Below are 18,028 nucleotides of genomic sequence, written 5' to 3'. Positions count from 1 at the left end.
TTTAAAGAAGCAGCAGAAGTACAGATATTCAAAACAGTGAGCGACTAGGAAAATCTGTTGCTTCCTGGTACTCAATCACTTCTTTGCTTTGTCCATTTCTAGATGCAATCAGACCATGTTAACTACAGCCCAGGAAGAGGTGGTGGTGGTGGTGTGTGTGTGTGTGTCTGTGTGTGTGTGTTGTGTTTTATGTGTATCACTGTACTATTATGTTTTTGTTTTTTTTTTAGAAAAGAAAAAAAATAAAGCTTACAAAAAAAGTGGCAGCTCTAGTTGGAGGAATATGCCTACTGTACATACACTATTGAGTCAAGCAAGTCCAGGACCTTTCTGCACATAGCCACTTGGAGAAGTTGTAGCTTAATTGACAAAATAGCAAATGGTGTACGACTGTATAATATTTACCATAAACTGACTAAGCCCATAAGGAACCTGGTGTTGTCGTTAAGGAATAGTGGTTCATTTTTGGCTGGCTCCAAATCACCGAATAGCCCAGTTTCAAAGATCACCATCAGTCTCCACTGTATGTATGGCGAGTTTCAAAACCTGTGCCAAACTACCTCACAGTAAATTAGATATTGGCATAGTTTCAGAAACTTTTTTTTACAGGCATTGCAAGCTGCAAATGTGCACCCTGTCACAAAACTGAACCCGGTGTATATATAGGTATTACAACCAGCTACTGCAGTTCCGGAGGTAATGGAGATTTAAACAGCATTCACGTCGCAAGTACTGTAAAAACAATTGCTATAAACTAACTGCAACCCACATGGTATTACTGCACAGTGCTGTAACTACTGTGTCTTACTCTCTTACCACACTGAACTTCCCAAATCTGAGGACACAAGCATCTTTTAATTGATACTGCAAAAAACCCAGGAATCGAAATTGGTGCTTTACAGACAACAATACTAATCATATTACTGCCTTTTCATAAACTAATATGTCCCGAATAAATGTTTATGTTTTAAGACGTGTGTTGATACAAAGTACGTTTCGTCAAAACTAAAATATCTGTTTAAACAGATACATTTTAAAAAAATAATAAGATAAGGGTGTAAATAACGTTACTATACAGAGTTAACACATTAAAATAAAATTTTAAAAACTGCCATTGCTCACCATGTTACCGTTCCGTGTTGCTGCCCGAGCAGGTTTCTGTTTACGTTATGTATCCCTTGATCAGTTACTGCATCTGCAGTGGGTTCATCCCCCTAGCAACCACAAAACGGATGCCAACGGATTCCGAATCCAAAATTGAAAATTCAATAAAAAGTTTTCCATTACGTTTTCCGTATTACAGATTTTTTTTCTTATAGTTTATTGTGTATGTGTTTATTTTAATTAAATAAATCATCAATGTTATCATTTTAATTTAAGTAAGCATGTGTAGCCGGGTCAAAGTTTACATCACAGGAAAGGGTTGAGTGGTTTCCTTTGCATCATACAACAGGGAATTCTGTAGTTGTGTGTGCACCTACATAGTTAAAATGGAATTCGTTTTTGGTAAGTACATTTCTGTCTGCTTGTGTGTTTGTTTATCAAGCCCGAAACCAGACTACGTGGATCGTTTGTTTCTTTGTTTTATGTATTGTTGCTGACCACTTTTGGCGCAGATGATCACTAAAATTGCAGTGGAAAATTTGGCTTGTGTGTGACATGTAAATACTATCTGAACAACATCAGATCATAAGAGAACGGAATAGGCTTGTTTACATGTGGGAAAAAATTACAATTTATAAATACCTTTATTCTAATTGCATTTGTGTAAGTAAGCCCTTTGAAATACATGAGTGCATTTCAGTACCGAGGTAATTGCAGCCCCACAGCAGTGCTATTGGTGCCAAGAAGGGATTCCATGTAGTGCACAGGATAATTAACAAAAAAATAACCCTTTTAAAAAAATAAAAAAATTGCCACACAATACATTGTTTGATATATACCGACATAGTGCAATGAATGCAATGGTTCAGGTCTGTGTGTGCGTGCGCGTGCGCGCGCGCGCGCAGAGGAATAGCTGCTGTATAGCGATATTGCAAGAATTTCGGTGGCCCTGAAAACGCGACATTTTAAACGTTCATTTTAATTCAGGAACTTTCCAACAAAAAAAATTAATAGGCACAACTCAGTAATGGATATAAGGCGTCTGACAACCCGCTTGACCTGCAAACCCCTATTTAGTGTAGAGTAAAAAGATGGTTGGTTACTTAGAATTTGGTTGGTTTCTTGATACTAACTGTAGACCAAAGTAGGTTAGTTTTCAGGATGTGATTATTATTATTATTATTATTATTATTATTATTATTTATTAGCTGACTTACAATTGTTACAAGATATCACATTATTTTTACATACAATTACCCATTTTACAGTTGGGTTTTTACTGGAGCAATGTAGGTAAAGTACCTTGCTCAAGGATACAGCAGCAGTGTCCCCACCGGGGATTGAACCCACAACCCTCCGGTCAGGAGTCCAGAGCCCTAACCACTACTCCACACTGCTGCCCCTTAGTGATTAGTGATGAAGTATCATAGCAGTAAATAACAAAACAACCAAAACAGCGCCTCTACATTTTAATGGGAGGGAGACATGATTTGGTCTTAACTGGAATAATCTCTCCAGTTTCACTCCACCACACTAGACCTATACTTCCATTCTCATATTAATGAAGTCCATGTCCACATACGTTGTGAATCAATTTACCCATAGCGGAAAATCCGGACTGTGGTCTTTGCATCCATGCCCTTTATTTTTCTAAACAAAGGATTAAGGGGAGCTCCCTAGTAAAAGCTGAATCTAAAAACAATAATTGTGTGAATATAGTAATTCTTACAGCTGTGTATAATGGTATTTAAAACAGGATTCATTCATCTGACTTTTTACATATCTGCCCTTACTCTGGTCCCACTGTAGTCGGATATGCAACGGATTACTGAAAAACATTATATATATATATATATATATATATATATATATATATATATATATATATATAATGTAAGGATCATATTTTTTTATTCTCTGTATCTACTTACCCAACATGAATTGCTACCTTTTAATGCTGAAAAGGATTATTCACCTAAATGTTTAATGAACATACAAGTATGTAAAATGTTTCTTTCTTTCTTTTGTTTTTTGCAGTTGACATTTAGAAACATATACACAGTTACTTCATTTTTTTTTTTTTTTACCTTATTTCGGTGAGGACACTATACAAAATGACGTCAGTTCAACAAGTAAAAGGTAAGAAAAGTCATTAGAAAAAAATGGTGGCTGGTTAAACATATTGTAAATAATTGTTTCAGTGAAAGAGGAAGATACACTGCAGAAGAAAATGGTCATTTGTCTTATGCTAAGATGTGGTGAGCTATGTCACGTCCTATGAAGCTGATGCTCATGGAAAATTATCAAGAAATTAACTAACAGCAGTATTTAGTACTCAAAGGACAATTGTAACAGAAAAAAATATGAACATTATATAAGGTCAACAAAAAATGCCAATATTATAATATTGTAATGGGATCTCACACTTACTACACTGAAGGCTAGATCTTGTTTTTTGCTCATCTGAACATACCAAAGAGTGCTCTAAGTAATGCAAGAGAAAACTTTCATACACTGCTCTGATTTATTTGGTTTGAGAGGTTTAAGCTAAAACTATTTCCTGTAGTCAAGTGCTGCCATCATGGAAGTGTGGAAACAAGTAAAAGCAGTTTATTGTAAGCTAAAAATGCTACTGAGTATTACTGTCTTAGCTTCAGTCGACATTGTTTTCCACTCCTAGGTATAGACTTCACTTGAAGACTGGGAGCATTGTTATTATCTAGAAAGTCTTTCACAGTCCATAATACACAGCATGAAAACAGAAGTCTCTGTACAATACAGTAGAACACTTTTTTAACTAAACTTTTCTGGGTTCATGGAAATAGCTTGTAAAGCAAACTGCAAGCAATGTGACTGTTTGTTTTCTCACTTCAGCTCCAGCCACGGTGCCAGTCCGTGGCCCTGGTGACGGCATGGAGACAGATGAGCCGTCCAAATCCCTGGAGGTCATCACTGAGCTCCCCTGCAAGAGCAGCCCCATCCAGCTTGCCCCAAGGACAAAGCCAGCCCCACCTCAGAATCCTGGAGTCCTTCACCTGGGTAGAATTCAAAAAGATTTGTCCATTGAGCTGGAAGCCATCCGTATTGTGGTTCCTCGAGCGGCCATTTCTCATGCTATCCCCTCGAAGGGCTCGAGGTTGACTGAGCTGACAGGGCATCAACAAATTGAGCCTGTCGTCCAGTCAGAAGCAGCGATAGACTCCCAACGGGAAGCACAGGAACTGAAAGCCACCCTGGACAAGCTGCAGAACTCAGAGAGGAAGCTGCTGCAGGATAAGGAGGGCCTTTCAAACCAGCTCAGAGTTCAGACAGAGGTGAGATGAATCTAATGAGGAACATAGTACTACAGTGACTGAAAGCAGAATTCAACCCCCCCCTGCTGATTTGTAGTATTTGGGGAATGAGATGTTTGTCAGTTTTACACCACTCATTTAGTTTTACTTACTAAATGGCTTTCTACCCTAACTATATAATTGTACAAATCGGCCTAGATGTTGATTTATTTAGTGATTAAGCATACTTATAGGCCTTATAGGCACCAAGTCATGTACAACATTTAATGCGATACCAGAAACCCATTGTGAACACAACTGTATTCTACTTAGGCGGTTTAATTAACTAATATAGTGCCTGATTGAAGTAAATACCTGGACTGGAATGGGAACCCACTGCTCTTTTGTAGGTCAAGTCTAACAAGTTTGTGTATCGGCCAATAAAAATGAAACCTTTTGTGGAAGTCGGTTTACAATGCACTGTCAGTCTGGAATCTTCGATGCTCATATTACATGTCAGGTGGTGCCATTCCCCCTACACTAACCCCCTGAGGATGCTTTATTTTTCTTAACACAAAAATATTAATAGACACTGAAGAAAAAAGTTGTGTTTTCATTAGAACAGCATCTTTGAAGTGTTTGTATTGCAGGTGAACCGTGAGCTGAAGAAGCTGCTGGTGGCCTCGGTGGGCGATGACCTGCAGTACCATTTTGAGCGCCTGGCACGTGAGAAAAACCAGCTTATCCTGGAAAACGAAACTCTAGGCCGTAACCTGACTCGGATATCTGAGCAACTTGAACGCATGACCATTCAGTGTGATGTGTGGCGGAGCAAGTTCCTGGCCAGCAGGTGACTACATACTGTTGTTGCTAGACAGACATTTTCATTAGCCTTGCTAACATGTCACTTCTTACCTTTTATATTTCTCCAGATTCACTTTTTTATATGTGTTTAATTGCATACATTTGATTCCGGTGACCAGCGCTGCAAAATTGGAACACAGCAAATGAGACATATTGAAAGGGGGTCAAGGGCAATTTTTAAAAGCAAACAAGAACTATCGATAGCTCATAAAAAATATTAAATGGGTTTATATAGATACTACAATGTTTTCCTTGCTACATACAGTACAAGACATCAAGCATGCACATGGATTAGGGAGTGGTTAACATGTAGAAAACAGAAAGTACTGATTAGAAAGAAACTTCAAAATGGAGCGAGGTAACCAGTGGTGTACCACAGGGATCAGTATTAGGTCCTCTGCTATTCCTAATCTACATTAATGATTTTGATTCTGGTATAGTAAGCAAACTTGTTAAATTTGCAGACGACACAAAAATAGCAAAGAAGAGCGGCCAGAATTATCCTGGGTTTAAAAGGCATGTCGTATGCAGACAGGCTCAAAGAATTGAGTCTGCTTAGTCTTGAACAAAGAAGACTACGCGGTGATCTGATTCAAGCATTCAAAATTCTAAAAGGTATTGACAATTGCGACCCAGGGGACTTTTTCGACCTGAAAAAAGAAACAAGGACCAGGGGTCACAAATGGAGATTAGATAAAGGGGCATTCAGAACAGAAAATAGGAGGCTCTTTTTTTACACCGAATTGTGAGGGTCTGGAACCAACTTCCCAGTAATGTTGTTGAAGCCGACACCCTGGGATCCTTCAAGAAGCTGCTTGATGAGATTCTGGGATTAATCAGCTACTAACAACCAAACAAGCAAGATGTGCCGAATGGCCTCCTCTCGTTTGTAAACTTTCTTATGTTCATATGTAGCGTTTTTAAAGTTCTTATAAAGTTAAATTCAATTTTCCAACAAAGCCGTAACGCATTTTCTTCTTTTTTTTTCTTGAAATTGTATAGTTCGTCACATTTAGGTATGTCATCAATATTATACTGCTGGCAATACCAAGTACAATTTTCTAGGCCCAAATTGACTTTAAAATCATGTTTTTAAAATGATCTATCTGTATTATAGAGCATTAGGCTTTAACATTGGTTGGGGATCTTTGTCTTTTTCAGAGTGATGGCTGAGGAGCTGACCAGTACCAGGACAGCACTGCAGCGCCAAACCAGGGAAGCTCAGGGAGCGATACAAGACCTTCTCAGCGAACGGGAGGAGTTCTCCAGAGACATGTCTGAGGCTCACAGGTAGACATGCACTTCTCCAGAGGCCTGTGTTGATTTATTATAGGGTATGGATGAACTGTATTTTTAAAGTAGCTCTTGTCCCTTTTTAAATTCACAGGTCACTAGAGCAGCTTTTGGTTTCTTTGCAATGGGGCAGGCAGCAGACCTATTACCCCAGTGCACAGCTTCTCACCACTGGCGAGCTTGCTGCAGCCAATCAGAAGCTAGCTAAGGCAGTGAACGCTCACCTCCTTGGCAATTCATACACAAGTAACAGCCAGAAAACGTCTCCACCAACTGCAATTTGCAATACTCCAGCTGAAAAGATGGCAGAAAAGGTATGATTGTTTACACTTGAAGTATGCACACAGCATTTTATTTAGTATTCTATGAAATTAAGAAAAGGTAAGAGTATAAATAAAAAACAGTTGACAGGATAGTCCTTAAGGCCTTCACACACCAGACGCGACACGATTTTTACTGGAGCGACACGACAAATTCGCTGAGAGATCACTGCACATCAGAAGCGATAACAGACGCGACAGCTGGAAATTTGTGGTGCGTGTGGGTGGTGCCGTCAGACCAGGAAATTAAACAATAACAATGGTTGTACGTGCAAAACGGTGCTGATGCGCTCGTATTTAATAATTAACAAAATAAACAGTTTAAACAAAACCACACACAAAACAAAGCAAAGGGCACTCTGGCCAAAGTAAAACAAACACTAACAATTCTAAACAAGTATATTTTAGATATAGCAATTGTTTCTCTATTAATTTAGATTCACATCTCACCTTTGAAACTCTCTCCTGGAGCACAGAAAGCTGCAGGTTTTTATACAAGTGACCATCTCCTGATTAGCAACAATTAATCAATGAATTAAGTTGGGAGAGGGTCACCTTCTGCATGGGGTTTTTAAATAAATAAACAAAACACAAATGCACAGCTTTTCACCGTTGTCTTAAATAATAAATAATCATGTCGGACGGCTTACGTCTGTCTGCACATAAACACAATATATTTATATAATAATAATAATAATCATAATAATAATCATAATAATAATAATAATTGAATACCTACATAAATAATAAAATACACACAAGGGGTGGACACCCGTCACAAAGTGAAATGGCTTGATTTAAAACCACATGACATGAAGCTGTTCTCTGACTGCTCAGTTGTGTAGTTGTCGTGCGATGAATTCGCAAAAATAGGACCAGGTTCTATTTTTTTTTTCATCGCTCGCGTTGGAATTTGTCTTGTCGCCTTTGGTGTGAAGGGTGCTATTGAAAAGCATAGGTTTTATTGATTTTCTCGCGTCGCTTTGTCGTGTCGCTCTTCGCGTCGCGTCTAGTGTGTAAGGGCCTTTAGTCTCTTGTACAGTAAAAGGTAGCATACAAATATGTCAAGACGACTGGAGAATTTTCTACTCTGGGTTTTTGTTATTATAGCCGTAAATTAACAGTTGTAATTCTGTTAAAAAAATAAATAAAAGTTGTGACTATTCCAGATAAAACCAATAAAATGTCTCCTGGTTTTTTTTGCCCAGGTGTTAAGAATCTTGGATCCTGTTTTATGTACCGAAGATGCATCTGAAGTTTCATTTTCGGAACCCTTACCTACACCGTTCCTCTCTAACAAGAAAAGTATTGGTCGGTTTCATCCCTACACAAGATACGAAAACATTACCTTCAATTGTTGTAAGCGCTGCAGTGGGGAGCTGATAGTGCTCTAAACTGTGCAGTACAGTACTTTTAGTATTGCACTAAACTCAAAGGTACAAAAAAGGTGCTATAAAATTGCCTATTTTAAATTATTAAACTTCAGTAGGTCTGATAGTGTAACAAAAAAATTTGTTTACCATCATTGTTGCAAGTTTTGCTTTTTGGATGCAGTTTGAACATTATTTACAGGAGGGAGCAGGTCAAAGCAGGACCAAAACAGTAAGGGAATGATGCAGTGTTCGTTTTCAACTTCAATCACATTTTTTATTACTTGTTGAAGCTGAACTTGTTTGTTACTCCATATTTGGATGGTCTGTAGTAAATCAATCAAGTTAAAAACCATTTCCTCAAGTATTAAAACAATTTTTTCAATATCCTATTGCATTGAGTTATGCATTTTTATGATGGTAGTCATCAAAAAGAGAAACTGAACATATAGTACCAAATGTATTTTGCAGCTGCTAGATATGGGTGGAGATCAGAAATTCAAAATGAAAACCATGTTGTGAAACTGTCTGTGACTTATCAGACCTTTTCCAAGAGCTTAGAGTTTTGCAGGGAGCAGAATTCGACATCGGAAGGTGTCTTTATTATTATTATTATTATTTATTTCTTAGCAGACGCCCTTATCCAGGGCGACTTACAATTGTTACAACATATCACATTATACATTATTTCACATTTTTTTACAGATATCACATTATTTTTACATACAATTACCCATTTATACAGTTGGGTTATTACTGGAGCAATCTAGGTAAAGTACCTTGCTCAAGGGTACAACAGCAGTGTCCCCCACTGGGGATTGAACCCACAACCCTCCGGTCAAGAGTCCAGAGCCCTAACACTACTCCACACTGCTGTGTCTTGTTTGTTTATTTTGTAAATGTAATACAGAGATGTAGACAAACATACCAGCATAGTATAAGAACAGTGTTATGACACATGGAATCTGATGTGTTCAGGTGTAATCAGGAATTGTATTGTTATGCTTTCTTTTTCCAAAGGTTTATATTGTGTGTCTGACGAAGAAGCGATGGTTGTAACCCAGTGGTGCATCATTGGTATTTTTATTGTGAATTTACACTTACGAAAATAAGATGAGCAATAAAAACAAGTATTTATTTAAATGTTACTTGTCATTGTCTGGTCTCTATCACACGTAATTCTTTAAGTGACTTTTATTAAGTATTAAGGGCAGTGAACTAGTTAATCTGTGAACAATTTTAAATAACCCGATCTATACCAAAATGTTTTAAAGGATAAAACTTACTTTAGGTTCCTGTACGCTTTTTATTATAAATAATAAACATTAAAAAGCTTTAGTGTCCTAAATTTACATTACAATATAAATAATTGGTGCGTTATTATTAATAATGCTCAATTACAAAATAAAATATATAATATAACTTTTATTTTTATTAATTTCATTTTTCGGTGCTTATTTTTAGCTATTTGAGTTATGTAAATCTTTCTTTTCGGGGCTTTTGCTTTTCATATACTGTAGGAAATTACTGATGGTTACTTACAGGTTTTTTTCTGACAGTATGTATAGTAACTCATCAGTACTTGTACACTTTTTTCCAATTGTACCTTATTTCCTTTGCTGTCTTCCACAACAAAATCCTTATCACTGGCATATTCTTCTGGGATGTTTGTGTGTTTATGCATTGTTTAACATTTTGCCACAATTTGCAATTCTGTTTTAAATTCCACAAGCGTGCAAATACTCCCTATTGAACTGGAATATAGCTTTAAATCATACGAGCAAGTGTATAATCTTCCAGTAGAAATTTAGGGATTTGCTGCCACTTAGTAGCTGGGATGGGTGTAAGTATTCAGTATGAGAATCGATGCGAGATATAAGTCAGGAAGGAGGGCCATTGCCCATACACCCAAAAACTGTGTGCCAGTAGCAATGTGTCTCTAATAATCTCTAATAAATTGCATTTCTTTTTTTATGCACAAGAGGGTGCTGATGTTCATAAATAAGTGCAATACAGATTACTGTATATATGTACCTATGTATACTATTTGATATAATTTACAACTTAATAATTTCAAAGGCTACTTCACTGTATATGCAAAATAAATATTTGACAATACACATGGTAACCATATATATTTTTAAATTTTATATTTAAGTATTTTGTACACTCATGTCACACTGTATAATACATTTTGTTTAATAAAAATATAGTCTGCACACTTATTAAAATATTGAAAATATAGCAGTCCCAGCAAAAGGTAAAACCATAAAATGGTACTAGTAGGCTTGATCAGTTAGACTCAAAGGCAATTATCCTTATTTTAAAAATAATATTTAAAATGAATACAAACAGGAAACATATTCCTATGTATGTACATTGTAAGTAAACGATGCACATATTTACGTACGTTTATATCTAGAAAGAGGGCTTGACACAATACCAAGGTACTACTGAATTTAAATAATTACTTGGTTATTAAACGCTTATGTTGTATTTCAAAGAGGCATACTTCATAAGAACCCTGATTAAAAGTTTCAAAATGCCTTGAAATTACACAGGTTTTATCAATCATAGTTTGTGAACTTTTGTAATACTATTGAATATTACAAAAATATATACATTAAGTTTCATTTGATAACTGCAGGCAAAAAAGTAAGCTTAGTTCATCTGTCCCTTCAGTTTTGCAATATATATTGTCCAATATTAATTGTACTTAAACTCTGAAACACTAACCATGAAGGAAAGGAAAATAATGCAATCATAATATGAACACATTTCCCAAAGGACTGGTAGACCTACAACAGGTAGCCCTATTCCACTGCTAATAAGATCCAATATTTATAAAAAAATAATAATATTGTTATAAAGAATTCCATTTTAAAGTCTTTTGTAGCTTTATATAATAACAGCAACTTGCTAAAATGTAAAAAGAAAAAAGAGCTGCTTTATGACCTGCATTACTTACCTATGGTGCGCTACTCAATTAAACTTACTATTCAATTAGACTACAAGAGAAAAACATGAAACTTATTCATTGAAAACACATGTATATCACCAACCTGGACAATCTGAATGAATGTTACTACAGAGCATGGAAATAAAGCAGGTCATAAGGAGGCTTCATTTTCTTTATTGAATTTCCTCTGCCTCTAGCGCACCTTTATGAGGTATTGTAGCTGTGGCTTGACTATTGAAGGCCAACCTCAAAACCGGTAGCCGTAGTTGTCCACAAACTTGAACGCTTTGGCCCCACTGGTAGTGTAGAGTAAATCTTTCATCCGTCTGGCTCTCCTAGCCTCTATCACCAGCCTCCTGGAGCGTTCCTTTGCTGCCTGCTTTTCTGCATGTTTTTCTGCCTTTTTCCTTCTCAGCCACATGCAAATGCAGTCGAAGACTGCGTGTTAGTTAATAGGAAGGTCATTGGTAAACTGCATTCTTTTTTTTCTTCTTCACCTGCTGTGACCTTTCACTCCCAACTGAGCCTATTAATTCCCCAAGCATACCCGTTGGAAGGACGTTATAACCAAATACATATACAGTAAACAAATATGACAGTTTAATCATTCCCAAATAAAGAAGTGTTACAGGGCTGAGGCTTGGTGCAAACCGTCAACCTCGCACACGCAAGCGACTTAACTAGGAATGAGCCTGAGTACGAGTACAAAAGAATATTCATAACAAGCATGGCCATTTTTTCCGATTACAAGTAATACATAAGAAATTCTGCTATTACTCGTTATTCAGTGAAAAAAACAACATACATATATAGGTGTGTGTGTAAATAAAATGCACTAAATCAGCTCCCGGCTCCAATAGGGATAGAGAGCCAATCCAGGGCAGAAGGAGGAGGGACCAGTGTGATACAGTCTGACATAGTGGAGCTGATACTGGGCTTTTCAAGGCTGGTCCTTCAGTTTCTGCATGTGCTCAACTGTGTAAATAATTGTATTTTAATTTGAAAAAAAAAAAATAGTTAGTGTATAATTTATGTAAAGATATTTTTGTGTTTTTTCCAAGAACAGACAATTTTATGTGTTTCTTTGTGGTTTTCTTTTTTTTCTTGTGCTGCGGTGTCTTTAAGTTCAGTCTTCCTCTCCGTGTTTTACTTAAACCAATGTAATCTAATCCTTATCAAGGAGACATTTTTCGTGGGAGTGTTTTTTTTTCATTTTCCTTGTTATTTTATTTGAGATCAGGGATGTGATTTAATTTTGTACTGGTACAGGTATACACACAGACAGCAATTAAGCTCGTGCTTGTAAAATAACTAATAACTCCTCTTTTAATTTACTGTGCTCACACTCAATATTAAGAAGACATTTTATATGGCAAAGATATGTTCCACAAGTTGTTTGCGATGGTTTTTTTCCCACAAGTTGTGTGCGTGGTTTAAAGGGCCATGTATTTTTTCACCAGACATTGAATATCCCTTTCCAAAGCTTTTGGAAAACATCTGTGTTTTTGTCAATTTTGAGGTGGCAGATTCAATAAGCAGTTATTAGCCTAATATTAAAAAATAATAGTTTCTTTGTACACAAGTACCTCTCCATCACAGTAAATCCATCAAATCCCCAAATAATCTGGTCTAAATGGTCTCCACTATGTAATTACCACCCCATTATAATTTGATAATATATAAATGTTTGCATTACAAGAAATAAAATACAGATTAGGAATTCAAAAAGATATTCTTAAATAAACATTAAAACACTGTATGGTCAGTTTGAGAGAAAATCAGGGCCAGAGATCCATTTCAACGGTTTTAGCCCAAACCACTTCCGGTGATGTCATCCGAGTAAGTATGAGTATTTGTACATATTGGTTTCCTAAGTATAAGTATTGGGCTCTCGGCAAACCCCTCGTCTTAACCACGATTTAAAAGAGACAGGCTCGTCTGCATTTGTGGTTATAGAGTTTTTAACCTCATCTCGCCTCACTAACAGAGGACAGAATCCGTAATATCAGTGCATCACACAACACTGCCCGTTACAAAAGCATCATACATCTCTCAGCCGTAGCCACTGTGAAATGTATAATTCATTAAGGAACATATAGTTAGCCAGGAATGAGAACTTACAATTTAAAGGCTTTTTTCACATTCCTCTCTTTCAGATATTTTCCTCTTCCTGTCTTCTCATTTCTTGATCTGTCTATCTCTTAACTGTTGTTCATGTTTCCGTTTCAACCACTGTTTGAAAGCCTCTTCAGCATCTGGGGATTCCTGCTGTGAGAAGATACCAGAGCACTGAAATTAAAAAAAAAAAACAATTTACAATTTGACAAAAAAAAAGTTAATATATTTGCCAGCTTATTTTAGAAGTACTACCTATTTAAATGTTACTTTTTAAAAAAAAATTAAATGATGGTACTAAAATCTTCATGGTAGCCTGACCTAGCCTGTGTTGTTCAATCATTTTGTATTGTTGTAATGTATACTACGGGTTTATCTGGAGTCAATGTTACAAATCTGAGCAGTGTTTCAGTAATAATTCTCACCAGTATTTTCTCACCCAAGTATCAACACCTTGTAACAATTTTGGAATAATATTTTCAGTGAAAGAGAATGTGATTATGTTTACATTGTGATACTGGTATTAATAATGAGGTTTTCTGAAAACATTTGCTTTCTGTCAGATAATTAGAAGATTAGTGCATCCATTAGAACAAACCAATCAAATATATTCTTGGGAATGGCACATTCTGTTTTTCAAAATGACCAATTCTGTTTTTTACCAATTTATTAAGAATGAACACCGTAATTTGAACATAAATAACATTTTTACATTAAAAATCTATTGAATTCATTTTTTTATTTAAGTCCCTGAGATATTGTAGTTTTCAGGAAAAATCTTTCTTAAAGCAGTCCACTAGTAACAATGTACTGTAGGTCATTCAACAAAAAAGGTGTTTTGAAAAAACTGCTTATTGCTGGCATTACAATATACAGAATAGTCAAACGGGTGGCATTATTACAAAAATATACAATTTTCATAAAATTACAAATTAAATACAATGTTCAGGACACTTCTCTACCATCTGTAGTTTCATCTGCAATAACGCCTGGACAGACATTGCCTTAGTTAGAGCACGGCTCTTCAACTAGTTTTATAAATTTAAGGGGGCCAGACTGGAAAAAAATTAGGAGTAGGCGGACCAGAGTATTTTACGCTGGACATTTTTAAGGAATAATAAATATTACATTAACTTAATGTTCATATATTGAACAAGACTTACACGTTTTAACTTTTCACTTTTCTGTATATACAACTCCAAAATGATTCCACTGAATAGAACTCTCACAAAACAGCTAGTTGCTTTTTTTAAACAACTCGACTCACACAGCACACAGGCAGCACAGCAACAGAGACAGACAGTCCATCAGCATAACACCCACAAAACCACCTGTTTTCTTGTTATCCAATGATCCAAATAAACATACAAAAATGTTTTATACAAATGTCATTGGGTACTGTAGTTTTCAAAGCAATCCTTTATTTTTTATAGGAAAATAACAGCGGTAAAAGACTGTTTGCACAGTTTTTTTGGTTTTGTTTCGTTTTTAAAGGTGCAGTTGCAAAGCACAATTCCATTCCCAAAAAGCCAATTCCGTTCCCAATGCCTAATTCTACGATTCCGTCCGTGATTCCATGATCGTGGAAAATCATCAGCCCTATAGATGTCTCAATTGGGCAAAAAAAAAATACTAATTTAACGGAACCTTCTTCTATAGTGAATGGAAATGTATTTTGTTCACAGGCGTGAATGACTACAGACAAGATTGCCAACTTGATGCTTGTTACTCTACAGGAAGGGATTGTTTTTATATTTCTGTGCAACTGTCTCAGTTTACCGTGTTGTTCATTCTTTGCATTTCCCTTGCCCTGTGGATTCGCCTTTCCTCCTGCAGTTGATCCTTCTTCTTCATCATCCAGGCGTGGAAGGCATTCTCGTTATCTTGTCTTTTTTGCTCTTCTTCCTCTCTCTTCCTGGCTTCCTCCTAGATAGCAATTCACATTTGTTTTGTTATGTTTTTTTGTTGTTTTGTTTAGGGTTTTTTTTTGGGGGGGGGGGGGTGGGGGGTCTAAACATAACAAAACAGATTGAAGTGATCCTTAATTTTCTTATATTATTATATTGTCCCTTACCTGCAAATAGGGCCAAACTGAATTTTTGGCTATTATCAGATTTTTTTTTAAAAAAAGATGAATGCTCAAGGGACAAACCTGAATCTGTGATAATCAGGGAGATATGAAGAGGCTAATGGGCACTGAATCTCTGATAATCAGGGAGATATGAAGAGGCTAATGGACACTTAATCTTATTTTAAATAATGGGGCAGCAGTGTGGAGTAGTGGGTAGGGCTCTGAACTCTTGACCGGAAGGTCACAGGTTCAATCCCAGGTGGGTGACATGGCTGCTGTACCCTTGAGCAAGATACTTTACCTAGATTGCTCCAGTAAAAAACCCAACTGTATAAATGGGTAATTGTATGTAAAAATAATGCGATATCTTGTAACAATTGTAAGTCGCCCTGGACAAGGGTGTCTGCAAATAAATAAATAATAATAATAATAATAATGTACTTGCACCATTGGCATGTGCAATGGAAAGCAGCTTCACAAACTGTTTTACAAAACAAGACTGTTTTAACAGGAGAGAACTGATGTAGTCTTCTGATGTATCAAGTATACATTAATACACCAAGGACACAACCATATTAATCTGTATGTAAATATACTAGAACCTACTGTTACATAAAATCCAATTAAATGACATGCCTTATTTGCTTTGCCCTCTTCGTTTATTAACCAGTCGAGGTCTTTCTCAAAGTCAACTTCATATTCCTCCTGTGATGTCTTGATAATCTCTTCCTTTTGATTCATTCTTCACTTTGAAGTAGTTTACTCCTAATTAACATGAAAGCAGTCAAATTGTTGTTGTTGTTAAAAGAACCTGGCACCTTGACTAATTGTCTCAGGAGTTAATTGTCATTTCAAATCAATGATGCACAAAATAAAATAAGCTGATGGAACAAGATGGGGACTGTGTGAAAACATTAATAAAGTGGATGTAATACTTTGTTCCTGCATTTGCTCAATGCTGTAATTCCATTATTTTAACAAACCCATAGAAATTAAAGAAAATCTAAGTACACAGATCTCTATAGACATGTGGCCTTCAATCCTGAACTACCACAATGTTCTACTCTAGTAGAAATATATTTGTAATGGTATGTGCACTGAATGACTCACAGAACTTACCAAACTTACTTACATCTGCCTAAAGCAAGTATGTATGACCAAGTATGTATTTCTTTTAACATTTATGTTTTTTAAAGTAAAGAAAGATAAGCCAGTAAACAAATGTTGGCACTTACAAGTGAAGCAGAACCAGGAGATGTTTTAAAAGAGTTGGAATTTCTTAAACATTTATTTTTTAAATGAGAATCACAACTAAGCTGTTATAATAGAAAATATAAGCTGCTCCACTAAAGCGCAAACTGCATGTAGTGTAAGCTAATGGATCTCTTAAAACGTATCCAGGCAATGCTCCACACAAGGCTTCCATGACAATACACAACATACTGTACGGTACAGTAGTTAATGTGTTCTGAACCTTCGAAGGTCAAAATTTACCCTTCGTTGCAGCCCTAGTAATTTCTCTAGTGTATAACACAATACCAACATCATATTTTAAAATGATTAATATACTGTACATCAACATTTTTTAAAAATGAAGTAAATCACAGTAGTAAATCACAGACATGCAACACATGTTTGATTTTGTGAACACAAATAAAATATCCCCATGGCACAGCCTAACATAAATACAGGTTCCTGAAATGTAGCTTTTATGCAACAGGAAGAAAATATGGCAGCCAAATGGTCATTTTTAATGGATGGCTGTGAGAATCTCTGAATCAACATCTAAAACCCAAACATCACTGCAGTATAGCAGCCATTATGGAAATGTTACCCTACAGGGAATGCTAAAAGATAAAAATTGAAACTCTCCCTAGAGAATTGAACCACTACATGTTTGGGTAATTGGATTCAAAGTCCAAAAATATATAACGTCAACATGTTAGCCCTATCTTCTGTGAAAGTGCAGTTACAGTACAATTACAAGGCCATGGCAAATAATTACATTACAATTATCAGTCTCAAACAGCGTGGTATATATTGTTTAAACGTTGCCTCGTAAATAAATGACATACAATGATAAATACAGTATGCAATGTGATACAGTATATTATCCTCTTAGCGTAGCTAATTTGTAATCCCCTTGCTTTGCTTTCAATTCACTAGTGATGTTCCTAGTTTGCTTCAATGATCGCAGATCAGTTATAATACATGCACAATTCAACAGTAATGCATTCTTCCAACCCTATCCTGTCTCTTTTTATTGTTTTCATCAATTTACCTGTCCCCGATCCAATTAAGTATACAATAATATGGCTACAAACCGTGTACACTGTCTGATGTGACGCACACATAGGCTGCTCAACGGGGTTTAGCAGCTGTTGTCATGGAGACTGAAACATGCAGCAAAGGGGAGGGACATCTGAAGCAGTGGGGTCTGCGCGTGCGTAGTTTTTTTTGGCATTTTGTACTTTTGCAGAGAAGGATGGTTTTATTCATCATGTGTATGTGTTTGATGGTAAATTGTATGTTGCTTCAGATTTTTGAGACAGAGTTACTTTCTGCAAGCCTTAACTTAAGGAGGCCTGCACAATACTAATCAAGAAAGGTCGAGTTTCAGCCAGGACTGTCGTGTGTGTTAAAACTTTACGGTACATATT

The 18,028-nt window shown here is 36.2% G+C and overlaps 2 protein-coding genes across 3 annotated transcripts in view; one reads left to right on the top strand and one right to left on the bottom strand.

Annotated features, from left to right (window-relative positions):
* Nucleotides 1-1,229, bottom strand: part of LOC117405620 (nucleoside diphosphate kinase 7-like) — a 63,680-nt gene extending 62,451 nt beyond the window's left edge. Inside the window, exon 1 of the mRNA XM_034008821.3 lies at nucleotides 1,123-1,229. Within this exon, the coding sequence (XP_033864712.1) occupies nucleotides 1,123-1,125 (3 nt within the window). The 5' untranslated portion in view covers nucleotides 1,126-1,229. The remainder of the gene's footprint in view (nucleotides 1-1,122) is intronic.
* A 166-nt stretch (nucleotides 1,230-1,395) lies between these two features.
* Nucleotides 1,396-9,366, top strand: LOC117405499 (golgin-45-like). Of its 2 annotated transcripts, none has more exons than XM_059030050.1 (7): nucleotides 1,396-1,506; nucleotides 3,142-3,243; nucleotides 3,985-4,418; nucleotides 5,027-5,226; nucleotides 6,402-6,530; nucleotides 6,628-6,847; nucleotides 8,062-9,366. In XM_059030050.1, exons 2-7 carry the CDS (start codon nucleotides 3,219-3,221, stop codon nucleotides 8,245-8,247), a joined length of 1,194 nt encoding a protein of 397 aa, XP_058886033.1. In that variant the 5' UTR covers nucleotides 1,396-1,506; nucleotides 3,142-3,218; the 3' UTR covers nucleotides 8,248-9,366. The 2 variants fall into 2 exon arrangements, with proteins under 2 accessions (XP_058886033.1, XP_033864487.3); XM_034008596.3 differs by having other exon boundaries at nucleotides 3,979-4,418.
* Nucleotides 9,367-18,028: the final 8,662 nt, after the last annotated feature.

Source organism: Acipenser ruthenus, chromosome 9 (assembly GCF_902713425.1).
Source record: "Acipenser ruthenus chromosome 9, fAciRut3.2 maternal haplotype, whole genome shotgun sequence".
Classification (NCBI taxonomy): domain Eukaryota; kingdom Metazoa; phylum Chordata; class Actinopteri; order Acipenseriformes; family Acipenseridae; genus Acipenser; species Acipenser ruthenus.
Note: the sequence above shows the minus strand (reverse complement) of the source record. Positions and strands in the feature narration are given on the sequence as shown.

Coding starts and splice junctions, on each gene's coding strand:
- LOC117405499 (XM_034008596.3), top strand. CDS start 3,219: ATGACGTCAGTTCAACAAGTAAAAG. Junction 4,419..5,026: donor AGCTCAGAGTTCAGACAGAG/GTGAGATGAATC, acceptor TTTGTATTGCAG/GTGAACCGTGAGCTGAAGAA. Junction 5,227..6,401: donor AGCAAGTTCCTGGCCAGCAG/GTGACTACATAC, acceptor TGTCTTTTTCAG/AGTGATGGCTGAGGAGCTGA.